The sequence below is a fragment of the Colossoma macropomum genome, unplaced genomic scaffold, assembly GCF_904425465.1.
Source record: "Colossoma macropomum unplaced genomic scaffold, Colossoma_macropomum, whole genome shotgun sequence".
NCBI lineage: Eukaryota > Metazoa > Chordata > Actinopteri > Characiformes > Serrasalmidae > Colossoma > Colossoma macropomum.
In genome coordinates, this window is record NW_023494808.1 from 7592803 (window position 1) to 7613065 (window position 20263).

Here is a 20263-nt window from a genome sequence, read left to right on the forward strand (position 1 = left end):
TTTCAAAAACCATCTACAGCACATTCTCCATCAATCTGAGGAGTCCCAATTAATCATGCAAACGGTTCTTTGAGTGTTCATAGTTCTATCTAGAACCATTTTCTTTACTAAAAAAAACCCTGAAGAACGTTTTAGGTGTGCATTCTTAGGTTATAGACGTGTGTAATAAAACTTTGGGCCCACCGGTCCATTCTTGAAGAATCCATAGTCTTAGCAAAAAAAAAAGGTTCTATATAGAACCAAAAAAGGTATCATGACCTAACGTGACAACATTGGAACCCTTTTTGATGCTATGAAGAAACCATAGAAGCTTCTTTAAGGAGTCATACGCAACAAGTTCTCCATCACAGAGAAGAGCCATTAATCCATGCAAAGAACCATTCAGATGGTTCTTTGAGTCATGTATGTAAAATCATTGCCTTTACTAATGAAACTCTGAAGATCCGTTTGTATTTTGATGCTACTTCCATCAAAAAAAGGTCCCACAATTCTTTTCAATTCTGGGCACGAGAGGAAAATTCCTGCTTTGCATTCTATTTCATATCATCCAGTGAAGAGTGAAGATCTCAAATGCAAGTGATCCATCATCGAAGTCAGAGCCGATACAGCTCTGGATCCACTGAATTGACCAGAAAAGCACTGTGATTTCTGGGCCTCCATGCTCCAGAACTACTGGCCGTTTCTCTTTCTCCACGATCCTCCATGTTTGTTCGGTCGTTTGCTGCCCCCTGTTGAAGGGCACAAGCATCCACAAGGTCAGCTGATGAAATAGATCCATCAGCAAAGTTCATTAGATGAGTCGTTAACTCACAAAACAAGATCAGCTGCACACGAAAGTTTATTTTAGGTTGAACGTGATCTGCCTTGTTTCTGTCTGTTTATAGAGGACAGAGTTTTCTCCAGGGCTTTTATGCTCCTCGGTTTATATCCTCATAGGAGCAGGACGAGGGTAATAAAGTGTGTGTGTGTGTGTGTGTGTGAGTGTGTGTGTGTGTGTGTGTGTGTGTGTGTGTGTGTATGTTTCAACAGAACGCTCCGTCGTCCTGAAAGTGGGTCCTCTGCAAAACCTTCACGTGGCGCTCGTAGATCTTCAGGGCAGGGCCAAGTCTAATGGATAGGCCGGTCAGCACATCGTTGCGCTGCATCAGGAGGAGGGACTTTCCCATCTATTTCCTGTTACAAAATAAAAGTCAAAGGGGTCAGACTGTTAAGTCAAATCAGGCGTACTTCTGTCATCAAGGTTTTTAGGGATAAACGTCTGTCTCACAGTCTAAGCAGCTAAGCTATGCTAAGCTACTATCCCAGTTTTTGTTGGTGTAATCAAGGTTTTTAGGGATGAACGTCTGACGTACAATCTAAGCAGAAAGTTTGATATCTATGGTGGTTTGAACAGTGCTAGCATGCTAAGCTAACATCATTTTTTTTTCATTTGTGTAATCAAGGCTTTTAGGGATAAACCTCTGTCTTACAGTCTAAGCAGGAAGTTTAACAGCTTCTGTCGTTTAACCTCTTATTCTCCATCTGAATTTACGTGACCAAATCTTAAGGCAAATTAAATTCAGTAACTGCATGAAATAAATGTAAATTTTTATTTTATTTATTTATTTTTTTTGTAAAAGTTCCCCTCAGATTAACAGAACATGTGTTTTATGATCACACATATTGCTATATGCTTACAATTTACTGCTGAAAGCCAAAAATCTTGGACGCTCTTTGTATTATTTTATAAAAATAATTTTTACAGACTATATGACTGAAGAGACGCCATCTGTTTATAGTTTACAGCCCAGATTTGTGGAAAAATGGGTCGACTTTCAGTAGAAAAAAAATTGTGAGTTCAGCTTCTAAGTGTTTAAAATTACATCACCAATCTATTTGACTGGAAAGAAGATGGTTACAGAAGTGCGTCTTGGAACCACCGGTGGTCCCAAGGAGTATAAGAGGCTACATGTTGCTAGCTTGCTAAGCTACTATCCTAGTTTTTTCATTTGTGTAATCAAGGTTTTTAGGGATAGCCATCTATGTTACAGGCTAAGCAGAAAGTGCAACAGCTGTGTAAACTATAAGCTAGATGAGTTAACAACATAGTTTTTGTTGTGTAGTCAGGATTTTTGGTGAACGTCCATCTTAAAGCTGAGCAAGTTCTGTTTTAACATGGCTGTTTTAACACTGCTAGCAAGCTAAGCTGGCATTGTTGGGTTTTTGATGTGTAGTCAAGCTTTTTTAGGGAAAAAGGTCTAACTCAGCTTTAGCAGAGATGTGTTAACATCGCTAGCTTGCTCATTTAACACTAGTTTAAAAACGATTAAAATATTGAATCACAACTTATTGCATTATTTACAGTGTTAGTGTTCACGGCTGTAATTAAATATTACTTTGTGAAATTAATTATGATGAATCATATTTTGTGTAGTTATTTCTGATTAATGTTCTTTTAATGTGTAGTTAATTATTAATCTAATTAGTCTGATTTGCTCATTTTGCTTAATTTGAATTTTCTATTTAAAAAGCAGTTTTCCAGTTTTCATCGCTGACATCCAGTGGCCCAGTGTTCCAACCAAACCAAATGAGTGTATATATCATATATCCAGTCAACGTTTCAGTTCCTCTGTGATCGTAGCCTCCTACTTTAGTTCATTTAGCTCATGGATTCTTGTTACAGTGGAGGCTCTGAAGAGGAGCTAGAGTTTTCAACTTCACGGTTGCTTTTGTTAGTTTGCTACTCATTGATTTATCCAAAGTTCTCCCACAAGTGCTGTCCAGTGAAGGCGGCTGAATGTATTGCGGTAGAAGCCATTTAAAAAGCTATATTTGAACTATGAAGCTTCTAGAAGGCAAAGATGGATTCTATCATAGTAACATACAATGCACTGCAGCTGGACTTCAGCCTGAAATACTACAGAGGGTTTAAAGGGTCAAACTCTGAAAAAGGACTAAAAATATAGTAGCATTAATAATTAATACCACTGACAACCCTAATATCCTAACTTTTGCATTATGGCAAAAGCAGAAAATGCAATTAGAAAGTTCGTGAACAAACTTTAAGTTGGCTTATAAGGTGTTGCTAGGTGCTTGGTATGGTGTCCCAGCCACCTTAAATTTACTGATACCTTAAATTCACTGCCACCTTAAATTCAGTGCTTACTTAAATCTACTGCCACCTTAAATTTACTGATACCTCAAATTCACTGCCACCTTAAATTCAGTGCTCCTTTAAATGCAATGCCACCTTAAATCCATTATTTGTGCTGATATTGCTGTGCATTAGGCTGTAAGCGTGCGAGTTTGTGTGTACTGTGTATGAGTGTCTGTGTGAAAGATGTGCATTGTGAAAATACCATCTTTGAATGAAATAAAATAATAATAATAATAATAATAATAATATAATTAGATTAAGAAGGACAGTAAGTTGGCTTACCGTTTACCTTTCAAGCCAACTTAATAATATTTTGCTATGGCCCATATTAATAAAGTTCAGCTATTTGGTGGCTGAGAAGGAGAGAGGCAAATACAAGTTTAGCTAGTTAGCAACATTACAACAAATGAAGCCAGCAAACTTTCTACTTAGCTCATACTTAAAACCTTAATTACACAACAAAAAAAATTACATTCAATCTATGACTATATTGTGATCTTTCACTTGCATACAAAATAAACATAAACATTAGCAACATTTGGTATGAAAGAACACATCTGTGCGTGGAGCATGAGTACGTCAATTAGCGATGTGTCCCGAAGCAAGTTTGATTCTTCACCTCCCAAGTTTTTATACAAGTGCATGACAAACAAGTAGTACCTCGAAATGGACAAAAGTATGGACACAATTCAGACTTTCATCAGCCATGCTAATGTACTTCAGTCAGTGTTTATAGATAACAGTGTGTCATACAGTGTCAGAAACCACATAAGTAAGTCTATTAGAGATACTGAACAACTCAACGTGGTTTGAGACAAGTCCAATTTAGACATGCAGTTAGCATGATGCTAATTGGGCTAACATAAGCCTCCATTATTTGTTAGCTACAATAGAACTAAAGAAGCAAACTTCAGACACCAAACACATCCTGGCTGATGAAGTGTGTTTGAGGTGAGAGGGGAACTGTGTAAATTAGCTTTTTTTGCTAAGCTATCAAATTAAACAGAGTGCAGGTGTTCTCTCTCTGTTGTGCCCTGCAGCTGCAAACGCCCTTGGGAATGTGATTAATTCCTTGCACCAGCACACATACGTGTTCCTCGATGTTAAGAGGTAGTGCTGTGTGCACCTTGTTCCCAGGTATTTATGGGTAATGTAGTTTAAATAGTATACCTGTGTCCTGAAGGCAAGAGCTTGCTCTGGAAACCCCACAGCTGTGAAATAGCTGGCTACATCTGCTACTGTCCAGTCGACTGGGTTCACGATGGTAGACTCCGACTTCACAAACCTAACGCACCCACACAGACACGCAAAGTCAGGATGAATTACTGATTGGATCTTGGATTTTGCTTAAATTAATGGAGGTTTTTGTCATTTTTTCTAACTCATATTACTCAGTAAATACTATAAACTTAGTTACTAAAGTTACTATAGTAACTACTATGAATTACTTGGTAAATATTATGGATTATTTAGTAACTTCTATGCATTTTTTAGAGACTACTATAAATTATATAGAAGCTACTATAAATTATTTACTATCTTTTATAAATAATTTGGTAACCACAATAAATTATTTAGTAACAACTATACCTTCACTTAGTATTATGAATTATACAGTAACTACTGTAAATCATTCTGTGACTGGGGAGAGCGTTTTTGTTTTGTTTTGTTTGGTTTTTGTTTAATAACTTTAAAAACATTTAAGCTGGAATAATGAGATTTTTATTCAAGCGACAAATATACCTCTGTTACAAAGAAACGCTTGAACTTTGTTTCTAGCACCTACTGTTCATGTACAATTCCACCCAAATTGATGGGAAGTGCAGTGTTAAAATTTAGCCCAGGGGTGGGTTAATTATAACAGATAGACAGTCAGTTATAACACTTACTAGAAAAGCCTGATTAATTAGTGCAACAAGGTTAATAAAAAACTGTATGCTGTAGGAAAAAAATATATATTTTCCAATCAAACTGCATTGTTATCTATCTATGAGACAGACAGACAGTTCAAGTGATACATACACACACATACATCAAATTATATATGAAAACTATATGAGACTGTGTGTCAAACAATGAGTGTGTTTACATGCACTCAGTAATCTGATCATAATCTGATTTCTGCAGTTATCCGATCATTCAAATGGTCATGTAAACAGCACACTCTGATCTAGAAATTTGATTAAGAAATCTGATAAAGAGAGCTGGATTTTAGCTCAGTAATCAGATTTCTCAGTGCATGTAGACTCTTACTCTGATTTCTTTCGGATTTCTCAGTCTGCGCATGTGCGAAAACAGACGGTGGATGTCACGAGATGCAGCAAAACACTTTTGAAGCAACGCTGAAACCAAATACATGCTTGACGGAATGAAGGATGTAAATACTCTTCATCTTCTAGATGATGTATGTTCATATTTTCAGGTAAAGTGGAACAATGTTTAAAAAAAAGCAGCAGCATGAAGTTCGAGTTTTACGTTTTACTCACGTCTTCATCTGTGAGTTTACTGGCTGGTTGCAAAGCAGAAATCTGATTACTGTCTGACTCATGTAGACCCAGAGTTTCCCCATTATCTGATTACCCAAGTGCATGCAAACACGTTGATCAGATTACTGACAAAATCTGATTTTCTGCAGTTATGGGATTATTAAGTGCCTGTAAACACACTCATTGACAAGTTTACTTTTGTCCAGTGTAGGACAGCATAGAAAAGCATCACACATCAGTAAAATATGGAACATTGTTTCTGAATAACTACAGCTTTACCAACGGATAATGTCAATTTTATTAATATACTTCTTTAAAATCAAAATTCTAACATCTGAAAGATACTAATAACGTAGAAGAAAATCCCTGTTTTCAGATGTTTTCTCTCTTTCATCTTAAAATCTGTGTAATTGTATGTAACAAAAAGATTAAATTTACTGTATTTGTCTTTGTTTACTAAAGGTGGCTCAGTTGTAACACAGTGTAACAACTAACCCTGCAGTACGGAGGGAGGTTCTACTAGCGCTTGCTGTGAGCTTGTCAGCTGCTTCAAAACGGTGCTGCATTGTCAGCAACAAGATGGTGATTGAAGTAATATAAGGTTAGATTTTGAGATTTACACAAACAGCTCAGTAACCGAAAAAGCTTCTGTTGAAAAAAATGACCTGCATGCCCTGAAAACACTCTTTGGCACAGATCTCTTTAAAACGCTGACCAATCGCTCTGAATTTTGGTGGGAGGCCGTGGCTAGGAAATGTGGTAATTTGGCCAGAAGCTCACGCTGCTTGACCTTCTTTAACAATGTTAGAAGTCTGTGTTAATTTGTGTCCCGTGTTAGGTTGTTTCCCTACTATTAATAACTCAGTTATTCATTATTCAGAATATGAAACTAATATGTAGTTCATGTAGTTAAGACAGAGAGGACATGTGGGGTTAAAAAGAGTTACATTCTGTCTGATACCAAACTGAAATGAAAAGTTGTTCTTTCGTTGTTCTACAACATTCATGTTCTCCAGTTATTTCACAATGAGTTAAATGTATCAACGGAGACGGAAGTTTCTGCTACATCTGTTCCATACTGTGGTTTCTCTTCTCTCTTTTTGCACTTTTTGTCAGACGAAGGAAGTAAGCCAGTAATATCCTTCTGAGCCCAAAAGTGCAACACCACATGTTTTAAACTCTGAGGCTACAGCACAGTCCAGTGATTTTCTTGCTCAAGCACTCCTGTTATAAGTCCTCAGTGTATTACCAATACAGTAGATCTGTTTGAGCAGGAAAATCACCAAACTGTGCTGGACTCTCTGGGTTTGAGTTCTCTGAGATAAAGTCCTGAAATTACTGAACACTGGGCTGAAAAACAGCACAGCACTCTCGTTTTCTATCTGTCTCTCTTCTGCCCCCATTCATTTCTATGTCTCTCTCCTCTTCATTCTCTATCTTCCCTCTTTCTTCCAGGTGCAAATTATCATATCTTACCATTTTCTTGTATTTTATTGTTGGTTATCCCAATTGATTGGTTTTATATATATATATATATATATATATATATATATATATATATATATATATATATATACATATATATGTGTGTGTGTGTTATTGATGCAAAACACAAGCATGTGGTAATTTTTTGTTTTGTTCTGAATGAAAATAGGATGGCTTTTGTGACTTTAGTAGCCTCTAAAGTCTTAGAAAACACGCACTTCTCGCATGTCCAATATGTTTAATAGACTCAGACCATTTCAGCGAACACAAGGCTGTTTTCACTCGAGCTCCTAGAATGTCAGTAGCTCCCCCTTGTGGACAATTTTATTAAATATGAATGAGTGAGTGAGTGAGTTAGAAGCCAGGTCCATGAGGGGCTTTGCATCTAAAGAGCACTCAGAGCTGAAACACTCCTTATAACTTCAGTTATCAACAGATGGAGCTAAACCACTGTAGGTTGAATTGGTGGATATATGTAAATGTGTTGGATCTGGTGGTGACATCACAAAAACAGTGAAAAGACTTAGTTTCCTTATATGGACCGTATAGACTGGGGAGTGAATGGTACGTTTCGTAGCTTTAGTAACATTTGTGTACTTCATCAAACTGCATGGAAAAATTCCGTTTTCCACGATATGATCTATTTTATCATTCATCGTACTCACACTCCTCCATTCATCCCTCGTTCCTCAGCTGCTCCTGGGGAGGCGGAGGGAGTGAGCAGACATGAGGACACGCCCACCTCCGTCTTACAGCCCGAATCTGACAGAGACACACAAAAAGAGTTATACACAAATAGACACCAGCCGTTCCAGTCAAGGTTTCAAACTTTTCAAACAGGTTTGCACCCATTTTAATTGTGTACTGAGGTATACAGTGTGAAATACATAATAAAAGGGCCCTATTTGTCACATACATTCATCATCTAGTCATCTACAAACAAGGCACAGTGTCAGCAACACTTACACAACAGTACAGAAAAATTTGTGGATAAGCAAAGCATCTCAACATGTGGAGGCCAATAATTAAGGAGAACGATTTCTATACAGTATTGAAAAAGTCAAAATATAAGCATGAAGAACAGTGGACGGAAATTGGAAACTATACGTTAGACAGACCCCTTGCTCTCTTCAGAACATCCCTCATTTACATTCTTTCATGGAAACCATTATCAGTGAGCAAAACTAGGCATCTGGGTGCAGCCTATCAGAGTAAAGTGGGCTAGAAGGGGGCGGGCCTTATGATATGCACTTACCCACATTTACTAACTGGGCTTTTATTCTGAAGAGCTTAAAAAATCTAGGAGTTTGCTATCTTTTATTAATACCACTTGAGAACTTACAACTCTTTATGGGAATGGAAGAAGGAACCACCACATTGTCCAGCACCACAACTGCTTGATTCTGAAAGAAAAAGAGAGAGAGAGAGAGAGAGAGAGAGAGACTATATTACAAGAAGAGTATTATATAACGTGTGTAAGACTGGGCCAAATGTGATGTATAGAGCACAAGTCAGAGGCTTCCTCCAAGACCTGTGAAGCACCACCACATCTTTTTGAGCTGCCACTAACGCAACATCATTGGACAGCTGAACACTCTCGGAGGAAAGCGCCAACCACCAGTTCTGATAGGTCAGCTAACAAACACCTGCACTGGTTAGCATTGCGCTAGGTGTTGGGGGAGACAGGGGGCCATCCTACCCACCCAGAGAGAGCGAGGCCAGTTGTGATCTTTTGGACTTCTGGCCACAGATGGTGAGCGTGTTTTTGAGTGGGGTTACCTGTATGTTGTTCAAGTGTAGATTTGAGTGGGTTACCTGTGTGTTTGAGAAGCGTAAATTTGAGTGGGATTACTTGTGTGTTGGGCAGGCGAAGATTTGAATGGGGTTACTTGTGTGCTTGGGACGTCTAGATTTGACTGGCTTACCTGTGTGTTGGTCAGATGTAGATTTTGGTGGGTTACCTGTGTGTTTGGTAGGTGTAGATTTGAGGGAGTTCCCTGTACCTTGGTCAAGTGTAGATTTGACTGGGTTATCCGTGAGTTGGTCAGGTGTAGATTTGAATGGGAATGGGTTACCTGTGTGTTGGTCAAGTGTAGATGTCAGTGGGTTATGTGTGTGTTTGGGAGGTGTAGCTTTGTGTGGGGTTACCTATATGTTTGGCAGGTGTGGATTGGAGTGGGGTCACCTGTGCGTTGGACAGGTGTAAATTTACATGGGGTTACTTGTGTGTTGGGCAGATGAAGATTTTAGTGGGTAATCTGTGTGTTTGGGATGTGTGGATTTGAGTTATTTGTTTGTTTGGGAGGTGCATATTTGACTGGGTTACCTGTGTGTTTGCTAGGTGTAGATTTGAGTGAGTTACCTGTATGTTGGTCAAGTGTTATTTCAATGGGTTACTTGTGTGTTGGTCAAGTGTAGATTTCAGTGAGTTACATGTGTTTGGGAGGTGTCGATTTGTGTGGAATCACCTGTATATTGGTCTGCAGTTGGTTTGGTGTGGCTGCCCTTTGTTCCTCTCTCAAACATGCTGTCCCAAAAGATGCCACCTGTTTCATCATGTCACCTACAGTGGGAAAGAGAGATGCATGGACATGTCAGATTCATTGGAGAGGTCAGGTTAGAATCCATCCAGGAATCCTCAACCTTCTTGTGGAGAACCCGTCAAAAATCCTGGCTGGAAATGAATCACCACAAAAAGCACACTCTGCATGGCATTTGTTGAAACTTAGCAACTGTGTCTGTCCAGTGAGGCAAGCAACCAGGTGATATTTAGATCAATCACAGACAGGAAGAGGTCATAAAACAAAAGACACCATGTTATGAGTTCTATTTGCACACAGTGCACCACAGAAATTTAAACCACAGTGTCTTTCCTGCTCAAAAGATGTCTTTGAGTTATTTTGGTGACTCACCTTAACAATCACAATGGCGCACAATTTACGTCTTATGTTTCAAATACAGTTATTATACACTATTTCTTCCCATTATTACCAAACAATGCAAAACAGACTTATGAAATATGTTTTGGGAAGAGGGCCGTGTCTGAAGCTCCTCCTTTTTCCAATCTAAGGTGCTATAAACTCTACCTTCTTGTTTCCTGTGAAGAAGTTTTCATACCACACCACCTCTCCAGGTCCTCCCTGTTCCTCAGTCCTATCTCTCCTACATCTGTTCATTAAGGGTGGTTCTGGTCTTCTAGCTTGAAGCAGAAGCTCAACAGAACTGGGGTTCAAGTTCTCAGAGTCATATTGCCCCTTCTCACAACCACATCGCTGCTGTCCCTTTTTTACACAGTGTTTGTGAGTTCAGACCATGCCTTCAACATGGCGGTGGTAGTATTAGGGGAGACTGATTGAGGGAGGGGGAGAACTCTTAGAATTTGGGCTGGAGTTCTGGGCAGCTTCTGCCTGTAGCTGGAAGGCCGGACCCCCTCATAGCTGTAGTAGGACTGATGCAGGGAGATAGGGAGGCGGTGGGGATTGCGAACCTTTCGTCAAGGGAATGAAAGGCAAGGATGTGGATTTATTGGCGGTTAGACTGGAAGAAGTAGGGGTTTCAGCCATGTTCCTCCCCCCAAACCTCAGTAACCTACATTAAAGGGCTGCTGCCGAGGTAAAATTTTTCAGGAAACCAAAAATCGCCAAAAAAGTGAGACACTTTTGTGTTGTTTCCACGGTGACAATATGTTGAAGATGTGGCTCGTACCAGCAAAACAGCATTTGGGGCTCTTTTGGCTCTATGAATTTTAGAAGGCAAGCCATTTCCTTTAGTATAACAATAATAAAATGAGTTCCAGACTTGTTACTCTATTTTTTTCCGGAATCTCTAATTGTGTAGTTCGGTAGCTTGGATAATTAACTGGATTTATTTATTTATATATATTTAACAACACTCAGTCTTGTCAGACATCAACTGTTTCTGTTTCACACAGTTACACAAACAGAGACTGGGAATACCTTCACTATCTGCTTCCTGATGAAGAGAATTGAGTTTTGCTGGTGGTGGTGATGCCAACAACAAAGACGGGCGTTTCTCCACTGGCATCATCGCTGGCTGAGCGTTTTCACTCGGCTTCACCTCCAGACTGACTGAAACTGGACTGTGCTCTTGACTCGTGACTCCTGCTTGACCTTCACCCTTGGTTGTCTGGGTGTCGACCGGTGTGGGACTTTCACCCTCTTCCTCCACCTTCTCCTCCTCCTCCTCCTCCTCCTCCTCCTCACTCTCAGTCTCCATCGGCTCTTCATCCTTCTCTTCTTCCTGTAGAACAAGCGGAGAGACTGTCTGTCAGACAGATGCTCCTTGTTTTTGAACTCCTCCTGCAAATTTCTCGGGGAACTCAGCTATGCAGTGATGATGTGCAGGAGTCCCTGCTCTACTGAAACGTCTTACTGATTTCTATCAAGCCTGACTGAACCAAATCAAGCATTTCATAACTGTCCACTGAGCTGAATCAGGTGTACAGTGGGTCTCCACTGCTGTAGATCACACTATACAAATGACTCTAAATGTACAGTAACTTACTGGCAGTGATTTAAAGTTTTTTGAAGGATCAAATACCCTAATAAAGAATCAACGGTTTTCTGGAAAAGAAAAGAAAAGAAAAGAATGAAAAGAAGAAAAGGAGGAAGGGAAAGGAAAGGATAAAAGAAAAGGAAAGGAAAGAAAAGGAAAGGACAGGGAAGGAAAGAAAAGGAAAGGACAGGGAAGGAAAGGAAAGGAAAGGAAAACTGATTCTGGACAAAAGAAATCGCGCGAGCTGATGAGTAAGGCTGTAGCCCGTGTCTCGCGCCCCGTCCCCCCTCCCTCCCTCCCGTCCGTAACCCGCGGATTCCGAGTCCGTCTTATTAGACCAGTAATGAGCGGCGCGAGGAGGGAACCGGCGCGCTCACGCCTCTCAGCTATGTCGCGCGCATTTCCGCCATCGCAGCATTTTCCCCCGTTTTTTCTTTTCCTGCTCCTCCTTTTAACCTCCTTCATCCCCCGCTTCTGTCGCGCTCTCCTTCTCTTTTTGTTCTCTCTCTCTCTGTCTCTCAATCATTCTCTCATTCACACTTTCTTTCTCATTCTGTCTCTCTCTCTCTTTTCTCTCTCTGTGTTCTCTCTCTCTCTCTCTTTCTCTCTCTCTCTCTCTCTCTCTCTCTCTCTCTTTCTCTCTCTCTCTCTCTCTCTGTTCTCCCTCTCTCTCTCTCTCTCTCTCTCTCTGTCTCTCAATCATTCTCTCTCATTCACACTTTCTCATTCTGTCTCTCTCTCTCTTTTCTCTCTCTGTGTTCTCTCTCTCTCTTTGTCTCTCTCTCTGTTCTCTCTCTCTCTCTCTGTTCTCTCTCTCTCTCTCTCTGTTCTCTCTCTCTCTCTGTTTCTCCCTCTCTCTCTCTCTCGCTCTCTCTCTGTCTCTCAATCATTGTCTCTCATTCACACTTTCTCATTCTGTCTCTCTCTCTCTCTCTCTCTCTCTCTCTCAGCGTGTTAGAGTTCAGAGGCGCCGCCTTAGTGAAAACACAACTCTCACGTGGAGGAAAATGAAATGAAACAATGCCCCTCCGGCTCCTCCGGCCCCGCGCGCGGCGTGGAGAACAAAACACATCGTCATTTGTCTCGCTCGGGCGGGGGTGAGGGGGGGGGGGGGTTGGGGGGGTCCGTTCTTCTCGGGGCTCGCGTTCGCGAGTATTTGTGACTGTAAAGGGTGAAGATCAGCGGACGAGGAGCAGCTGGAGCAGACAGACAGACAGACAGACAGACAGGTGAACAAACAGACAGACAGACAGACAGACAAACAGACAGATAAACAGACAAGAGAGACAGACAGGTGAACAGACAGACAGACAGACAGACAAACAGACAGATAAACAGACAGGCAGGCAGACAGACAGACAGATAGGCAAGTGAACAGACAGACAGATAAACAGAAAGACAAACAGAAAGGTGGACAGATAGACAGACAGACAAGTAAACAGACAGACAGGCAGACAGATATGCAGACAGACCGACAGACAAAAAGACTGACAAACAGTTAGAGAAACAGACAGAAAGGTGGACAGATAGACAGACAGACAGATATAAACAGACAGAAAGGCAGATAGACATACAGATAAAGACAAAGACAGACGGACAGATAAACAGACAGACAGACAGACAGAGGGGGCGCGAGCTGAGGCGGGAGCCCGCCGCACCTTTTCGTGCTGCTGAAGTGAAACACAAGCAGTCGAACTGTGTCGCGCGGGGCCGTCACGTTCGCAAAACACACATGCACGCACGCATATACACGAACATGCGCGCACGCACGCGCACGAAAACATGCGCTCGAGCGCGCACACACACACACACACACACACATACGAGCGCAGACAGGGGCGCTCGTGCACTGACACGCACACAACAAAAGAAGTCGCGCGCGCCTGAGTCCATGCAAAACAGACGCGCCACTTCAGCAAAGCGACACAAACACAAACAAACGCACAGACGCCGCGCGCTCGAGCCGCCCCGCCCCGCCCCAGCCCGCCGCTCTGCTCTTTCTCTCCTCCGCGCGATCATTTATTCAAACGCAGACATATAAAGAAACGAGCGCGCGCCTGCCCGTTTTCGCGGGACGTGCGCGCCATGTCAAACTTCACCTTGCTCTCGTCGTCCCGCGCGCCTCCTCCTCCTCCTCCTCCTCCTCCTCCGCTCTGCTTCTTCTTCTTCTTCTTTTTCTTCTTCTTCTTCCTGGACAGTCGCGCGCCTTCTGCTCCTCCTCCCCCCCCTCCTCCCGAGCCGGTGTGCGCGAGCACACACGCCGCTGTCCCGCGCTGCTGCTGCTGCTGCTGCTGCTGCACGCGGCCCGCTTTGTTCTTGCTCTTCGTCATCATCATCATCACCACCGCTTTGTTCTTCTTCACGCCGTTGTTCTTCTTCTTCTCCAGCATCTCGCGCTCCAGCTGCAGGGCTCGCGCGCGGCGCCGCGTCAGCGTCTCGTCCTGCTCGCGCGCGCTGAGGCAGCCCAGGATCTCCCTCAGTCCCAGCAGCGCGTGACCACCACCAGCGGCGGCGGCAGCAGCTGCACGAGCGGACAGACTCTCGCGCCCGGCGTCGCTCTCGCCGCAAGTTTGCCGCTCTCGCGCTTCGGCGGCGCTCGAGCCCCCTCCGCCGCAGCTCTCGCGCGACGACTTTGCAGAACTCTCCGAGCGCGAGGGCTCGGGCTTTTGTTGCTCGTGCTCGCGATCCGCGGGACCGAGCACGCGCTCGCCGCTCCGGCTGTTCCCGTCGTTGTTATTACTGCCGCCACTGTTATTAATGTTATTATTAACAGTGTTATTATTGGTATTATTAGTCCTCGCGCCGTCGTGCGAAGGGCGCTCGAGCCCGCTGTCGGTCCTCCGGCCCTTCCGCTGCACTCTGGCCGCGTTCCGGTACGAGATGGAGCCCTTGTAGCTGACTTTCAGCACCGTCCGCTCCTGGATCAGCTTCTCCAGCTCGGCGCGCGTGCGCTCCGGGTCCGAGCCGTGCCGCCGCCGCACCATCCGGCAGATCCGCTCCAGGTCCGGGCGCGCCTTCCGCGAGCGCAGCGAGTCGATGGTCTCCAGGATCCAGTCTCGGTAGCGCGGCTCCGACATGGCTCCGTGTCCGCGTGCGGCTCCTCCTCCTCCTCCTCCGCCTCCTCCTCCTCCGCCTCCTCCGGACACCGAGCACCGATCACCGCCCCGCAGCGCCGCCGCCGCTCCTCTTTTCTCTCCCTCTATTTTCCTCCTTTCTTTCTTCTCTTCTCGTTTATCTCCGCTCTGCTCCGAGCTGAAGCGGAAGCCCCGCTCTACGCCTGCGTTCAGCGCTTAAGGTGGAGCGGGGCAGATGAACGGAGCGCGCTTAAGGTGGAGCGGCGTAGATGAACGGAGCGCGCTTAAGGTGGAGCGGGGCAGAGTGCACTTAAGGTGGAGCGGCGTAGACGAACGGAGCGCGCTTAAGGTGGAGCGGGGCAGAGTGCACTTAAGGTGGAGCGGCGTAGACGAACGGAGCGCGCTTAAGGTGGAGCGGCAAAGATAAACAGAGCGCGCTTAAGGTGGAGCGAGGCAGATGAAAAGAGTGCACTTAAGGTGGAGCGGGGTAGATGAACGGAGCGTGCTTAAGGTGGAGCGGCGCAGGTAGAAAAAGTGCACCTAAGGTGGAGCGGCGCAGATGAACGGAGCGCGCTTAAGGTGGAGCGGAGTAGATGAACGGGGCGCGTTTTAGGACGATCAGGGCAGATCAAAAAAGTGCACTTAAGGTGGAGCGGCGTAGATTAACAGAGCGCACTTAAGGTGGAGCGGATATATTTATTGCTTTTTAGGCTGAACTGATGTTTTTTTTACAGCATAGAGAAGAGTGAAAGTGTACCAACCAACCCCGCTGAACAGAGTGATGAATAGAGTGCACTTAAGGTGGACCGGGGCAGATAAACACGGCGCTTTTGAGGTGGTCGTTAAGTATAATAAACAATTGATGATAATAATAATAAAGGCTATAAAAGGATGTGGCATGGTTGGTGAGTGAACAAATAGGTAAACAAACAAACAAACAAATAAAACTACTAAAAATACTAAAAATACTGCATAATAGAGTTACAAGCTGCGTCCAGCCTGACGTGCTATAGTAGCGGATGAGCTAGAGGAGCTGAATAAAGCCAGTTAAGCTGCTTTTGAGCATCTGAAGTTTTTCAGGCTGAAGTGTTTTGCTTACAGTGTGTTTTATGTCAGCCTGACAGAATCAGGCCTTATGAAAACAGCTGCTTATGGGAATAAACCTTTATAAATGTTTATGCAGGTTTATGTGGGTCTGAAGTGAAAGGCTGATGTAACTGTAGCCTTATGACCGTGACCTGCGGTAGAGGGTTCACGTTTTATTTACCACAGAGATGATTTTCTTAAACATTACATGAAGAAACACAAAGGTCTTCCTTAACTGCTGAACCACTGGTGTTGTTTTTGTACGTATGTGTTTGATCTGTGCCGTTAAACGGAACTTCACTGCACTCTGGACTAACATCACTGAAACGTTCAGTCGTTTGAACGGCACTTGAAATATGAAGTGACTCACCAGCTTCAAACCCTGAAACACCTTCACACTGAACTGGTTTCCATTAGCAGCTGCTGAATGCCGTCAGCATACTTACTACACAGTCTTATGCAAAAGTGTGTGCACCCCTGGTCAAAATACACATTGTGTTCACTTTTATAACTGCAACACAACCCATCCTCTAAAAGGTTCTGCTATTGCTAAAGCCATTTACCTGCTGAATATATATATATATATATATATTATATATATATATATATGTAATTTTGCATCAAACTTTTGCATAAGACCCTATAAACCACCCAGCAGATGTGTTTGAACTGAAAGCTACTTAAATAAACAAATAAATATATAAATAGACAAATAAATACGTAAATAAATAAGTAAATAAATAAATACCGCCCCATGGGTTCAATGATGTGATAGATAGACAGATAGATAAATAGATAGATAGATAGATAGATAGATAGATAGATAGATAAATAAATGAATAATATCCCATGGGCTCTATGATGTGATAGATAGATAGATAGATAGATAGATAGATAGATAGATAGATAGATAGATAGATAAATGAATAATATCCCATGGGCTCTATGATGTGATAGATAGATAGATAGATAGATAGATAGATAGATAGATAGATAGATAGATAGATAAATTAATACCACCCCATGGGTTCTATGATGTGATAGATAGATAGATAGATAGATAGATAGATAAATTAATACCACCCCATGGGTTTTATGATGTGATAGATAGATAGATAGATAGATAGATAGATAGATAGATAGATAGATAGATAGATAGATAAATTAATACCACCCCATGGGTTCTATGATGTGATAGATAGATAGATAGATAGATAGATAGATAGATAGATAGATGGATAGATAAATTAATACCACCCCATGGGTTCTATGATGTGTTTAAAACCATAACAATGTGCCACGTATTAAAACAGACAATGAATAATTAATTAATTAATTAATTAATTAATAATTTACAACAAAGATAAGAGTACTAAAATAACACAACATAAGAGAACCATTCTCCAGGGCTGGTAAGTAAGTAAATAAATGCATAAATAAATAAGTCCTATGCTTGGTTAAGTAAACAAATACATACACACACACACACACACACACACACACACACACACACTGTCTAAGCTGCTTATCCTTCTGGGTCGCAGGGGGGAGCTGGAGCCTATCAAGGTGGGCAATGGGCAGAGGGCAAGATACACCCTGGACAGTCCATCATAGCCCACAGACAGACATATACAGTCACACACTGGAAATAAATGGACAATACTTATAATAAACACACTGAACGTTTAGCTTTACAAGCTGGTCATGTTCTCATATTCTCTGATGCAGGATTAAAACCCGACATCCCAGATGTTGCGACCTGAACTGAGCCATCACGCCGGTACAGCTGTGGTATTTACACAGTAAAACTTTATTGGAATGATTCTTGTGGTGCAAAATATCACAAGAGAGCTCTGCTGCTGTGTGTTCAGTCGGTAACGCCGTTATATATTCGCTCTGTGGAACCTGGAGAGTTAATATAGACTCAAGTATTACAAAATCGCCCAGTTTCACTTTAACCATCCACGGAGGAAGGAGAACAGACCTTCAGCGGCTGAGGAAATGCAGAAATGGAGGGTGGAAAAGGGGAAGAAAGAGACGGGCTGTAAAGTCCAGGCTCAGCAGTGCAGTCGTGTGTCGCACTGATTGTATAAGATCAAAACAAAAAACTGTATAAAAAGTGTTTTTCTGTCGAGTGGTTGGCAAAACCTTCTGAGACACCTCTAACAGCCCTCTTCTTCACGTCAAGTTCTTTGGGCGCCTGAATGCAAACGAAATACAGCAGATATAACTAAACGCATCTTCACTATTTACTGGAAAAAGGCCAACTTGAAACAGAATTCCACCAACTCTTCTCCAACATCTGCAGAATTCAATGGCTCAGATGTAAACAGAGTCATTCAGAGTGGTTTGGTGTGAAACGCTCTGTTCTAGAAAAACTTACAGAGTCAGAATTGTTCACAGTGGTGGTGATAGGAACCAGACGTCCACCTCTAAAAGCTCCCTCACATAGTTATTACAGGACATGGTTATGAATTCAGTGCCTGATGACTGGCCACGCCATATTAACGCATGGGAACGAGATCCTAATGCATGGCCACGACTTACTAAGGCGTGGGAATGATTAAGTCGTGGCCATGACTCAGTAAGTCGTGGCCATCGAGATCATGCCTTATTAAGCTGTGGTCAAGGCTTAATCATCTCATTTCCACACCTTACTAAGTCGTGGTAACGCATCAGGATCTCATGGCCATACCGTATTAAGGCGTGGGAATGAGATCCTAGAGTGTGGCCACGACTTAGTAAGGCATGGGAATTATATAATTAAGTCGTGGCCATGACTTAGTAAGGAGTGGGAACCAGATCATGCCTTATTAAGCTGTGGTCATAGCTTAATCATCTCATTCCCACACCTCATGCATTAGGATCTCGTTGCCATACCATATTAATATGTGGGAATGAGATCTTGTGGTCACACATCAGGGTCTCATTCCCATGCCTTACTAAGTCATGGCCACGCATTAGGATCTCATTCCCATGCCTTACTAAGTCGTGGCCACGCATTAGGATCTCATTCTTGTGTCTTACTAAGTCGTGGCCACGCATTAAGATCTCATTCCCATGTCTTACTAAGTCATGGCCACGCATTAGGATCTCATTCCCATGCCTTACTAAGTCATGGCAACGCATTGGCATCTCATTCCCATGTCTTACTAAGTCATGGCCACGCATTAGGATCTCATTCTCATGTCTTACTAAGTCATGGCCACGCATTAGCATCTCATTCCCATGTCTTACTACGTCATGGCCACGCATTGGCATCTCATTCCCATGTCTTACTAAGTCATGGCCACGCATTAGGATCTCATTCCCATGTTTTACTAAGTCATGGCCACGCATTAGGATCTCATTCCCATGTCTTACTAAGTTGTGGCCACGCATCAGGATCTCATTCCCATGCCTTACTAAGTCATGGCCACGCATTAGGATCTCATTCCCATGTCTTATTAAGTCATGGCCACGCATTAGGATCTCATTCCCATGTCTTACTAAGTCATGGCCACGCATTAGGATCTCATTCCCATGTCTTACTAAGTCATGACCACGCATTAGGATCTCATTCCCATGTCTTACTAAGTTGTGGCCATGCATTCTTTTTATTTACACGGGATGTCACTAGCAGGGCTCCTGATTTTGGCCTAAAGCATATTTTTTTAATGTATTCATGGTTTAGGGGTGCATGCAGGGCGCAGGGCGCTTCGAAAACCATCAAAAACTCTCGTAGGTTCACTGATGGTTTTGGATAGTAAATGTCTATATCTGTGTTGTAGTCATGGCGACCCCTGGTTCCTATCAGCACCACTGTAAAGACATCTGAGTCTGTAAGTTTCTCTACAGTGAACCACTTCACTCGAAAACACAATGAACTCTGTTTACATCTCAACCACTGAATTATGCTGAGCTTTGAAAAATTAGTGACGTTCCCCTTCAAACACTGTTGCTAACTGCTACGCTAGCTGGAGGAGAATGTCTGAGGGGGGTTCATGGCCTTGATAAACATCTCAGTCAAGCTTTTTTGAATATTATGCCACACTGTACTTCCCAAGACCCACCCTGCTTCCATATTCCCATTCTGTAATAAGGCTACAGCAGATCCAGATACATGTAGAGTTCAAGGAGGCCGAAATCACGACTAGTGAAACATTAGCGCCATCAGATCAGTAGTGAGTCGCAGTAGCTTGGTGAGTTCAGCGCAATCTCATAAAGTCATGTGACTGCTTGCATAAAACATCTTAAGTGTTCCTCTTAAAGCTGCACTATGTACGATTTGGCGACCTCTCTGGTGGAAATGAGTAACTGCATGTGACGTGTGGAACAACATTCGAATCAGAACCATTAGCCTACTGTGTTTGCACACAGAGGCATTTAACTCATCCGTGCAGTGAAACACCCACAAACATGCACACTAGTTAACATACACACTAGGGGGCAGTGAGCACACCTGCCCGGAGCAGTGGGCAGCCCTATCCACAGCGCCCGGG

The 20263-nt window shown here is 42.9% G+C and overlaps 1 protein-coding gene across 1 annotated transcript; it reads right to left on the reverse strand.

The window, feature by feature from the left end:
* Positions 1–1018: 1018 nt before the first annotated feature.
* samd1b (sterile alpha motif domain containing 1b) lies at positions 1019–14699 on the reverse strand. Its single transcript, XM_036557244.1, has 8 exons — positions 13819–14699; positions 12620–12818; positions 11064–11367; positions 9576–9670; positions 8450–8510; positions 7773–7869; positions 4307–4421; positions 1019–1166 (listed from the first exon to the last, which is right to left on the reverse strand). Exons 1-8 carry the CDS (start codon positions 14697–14699, stop codon positions 1023–1025), a joined length of 1896 nt encoding a protein of 631 aa, XP_036413137.1. The 3' UTR covers positions 1019–1022.
* Between the last annotated feature and the right edge of the window lie 5564 nt (positions 14700–20263).

What these genes read in the sequence shown, in the direction of transcription:
- samd1b (XM_036557244.1), bottom strand. Translation starts at nt 14,699, where the DNA reads ATGTCGGAGCCGCGCTACCGAGACTGGATCCTGGAGACCATCGACTCG. An exon ending in GGAGCAGAAGGCGCGCGACT is followed by an intron (nt 12,819 to 13,818) that starts GTCCAGGAAGAA and finishes TGTCTGCTCCAG; the next exon opens with CTGCTCCTCGTCCGCTGATC. An exon ending in CGAGGGATGAATGGAGGAGT is followed by an intron (nt 4,422 to 7,772) that starts GTGAGTACGATG and finishes TGGGTGCGTTAG; the next exon opens with GTTTGTGAAGTCGGAGTCTA.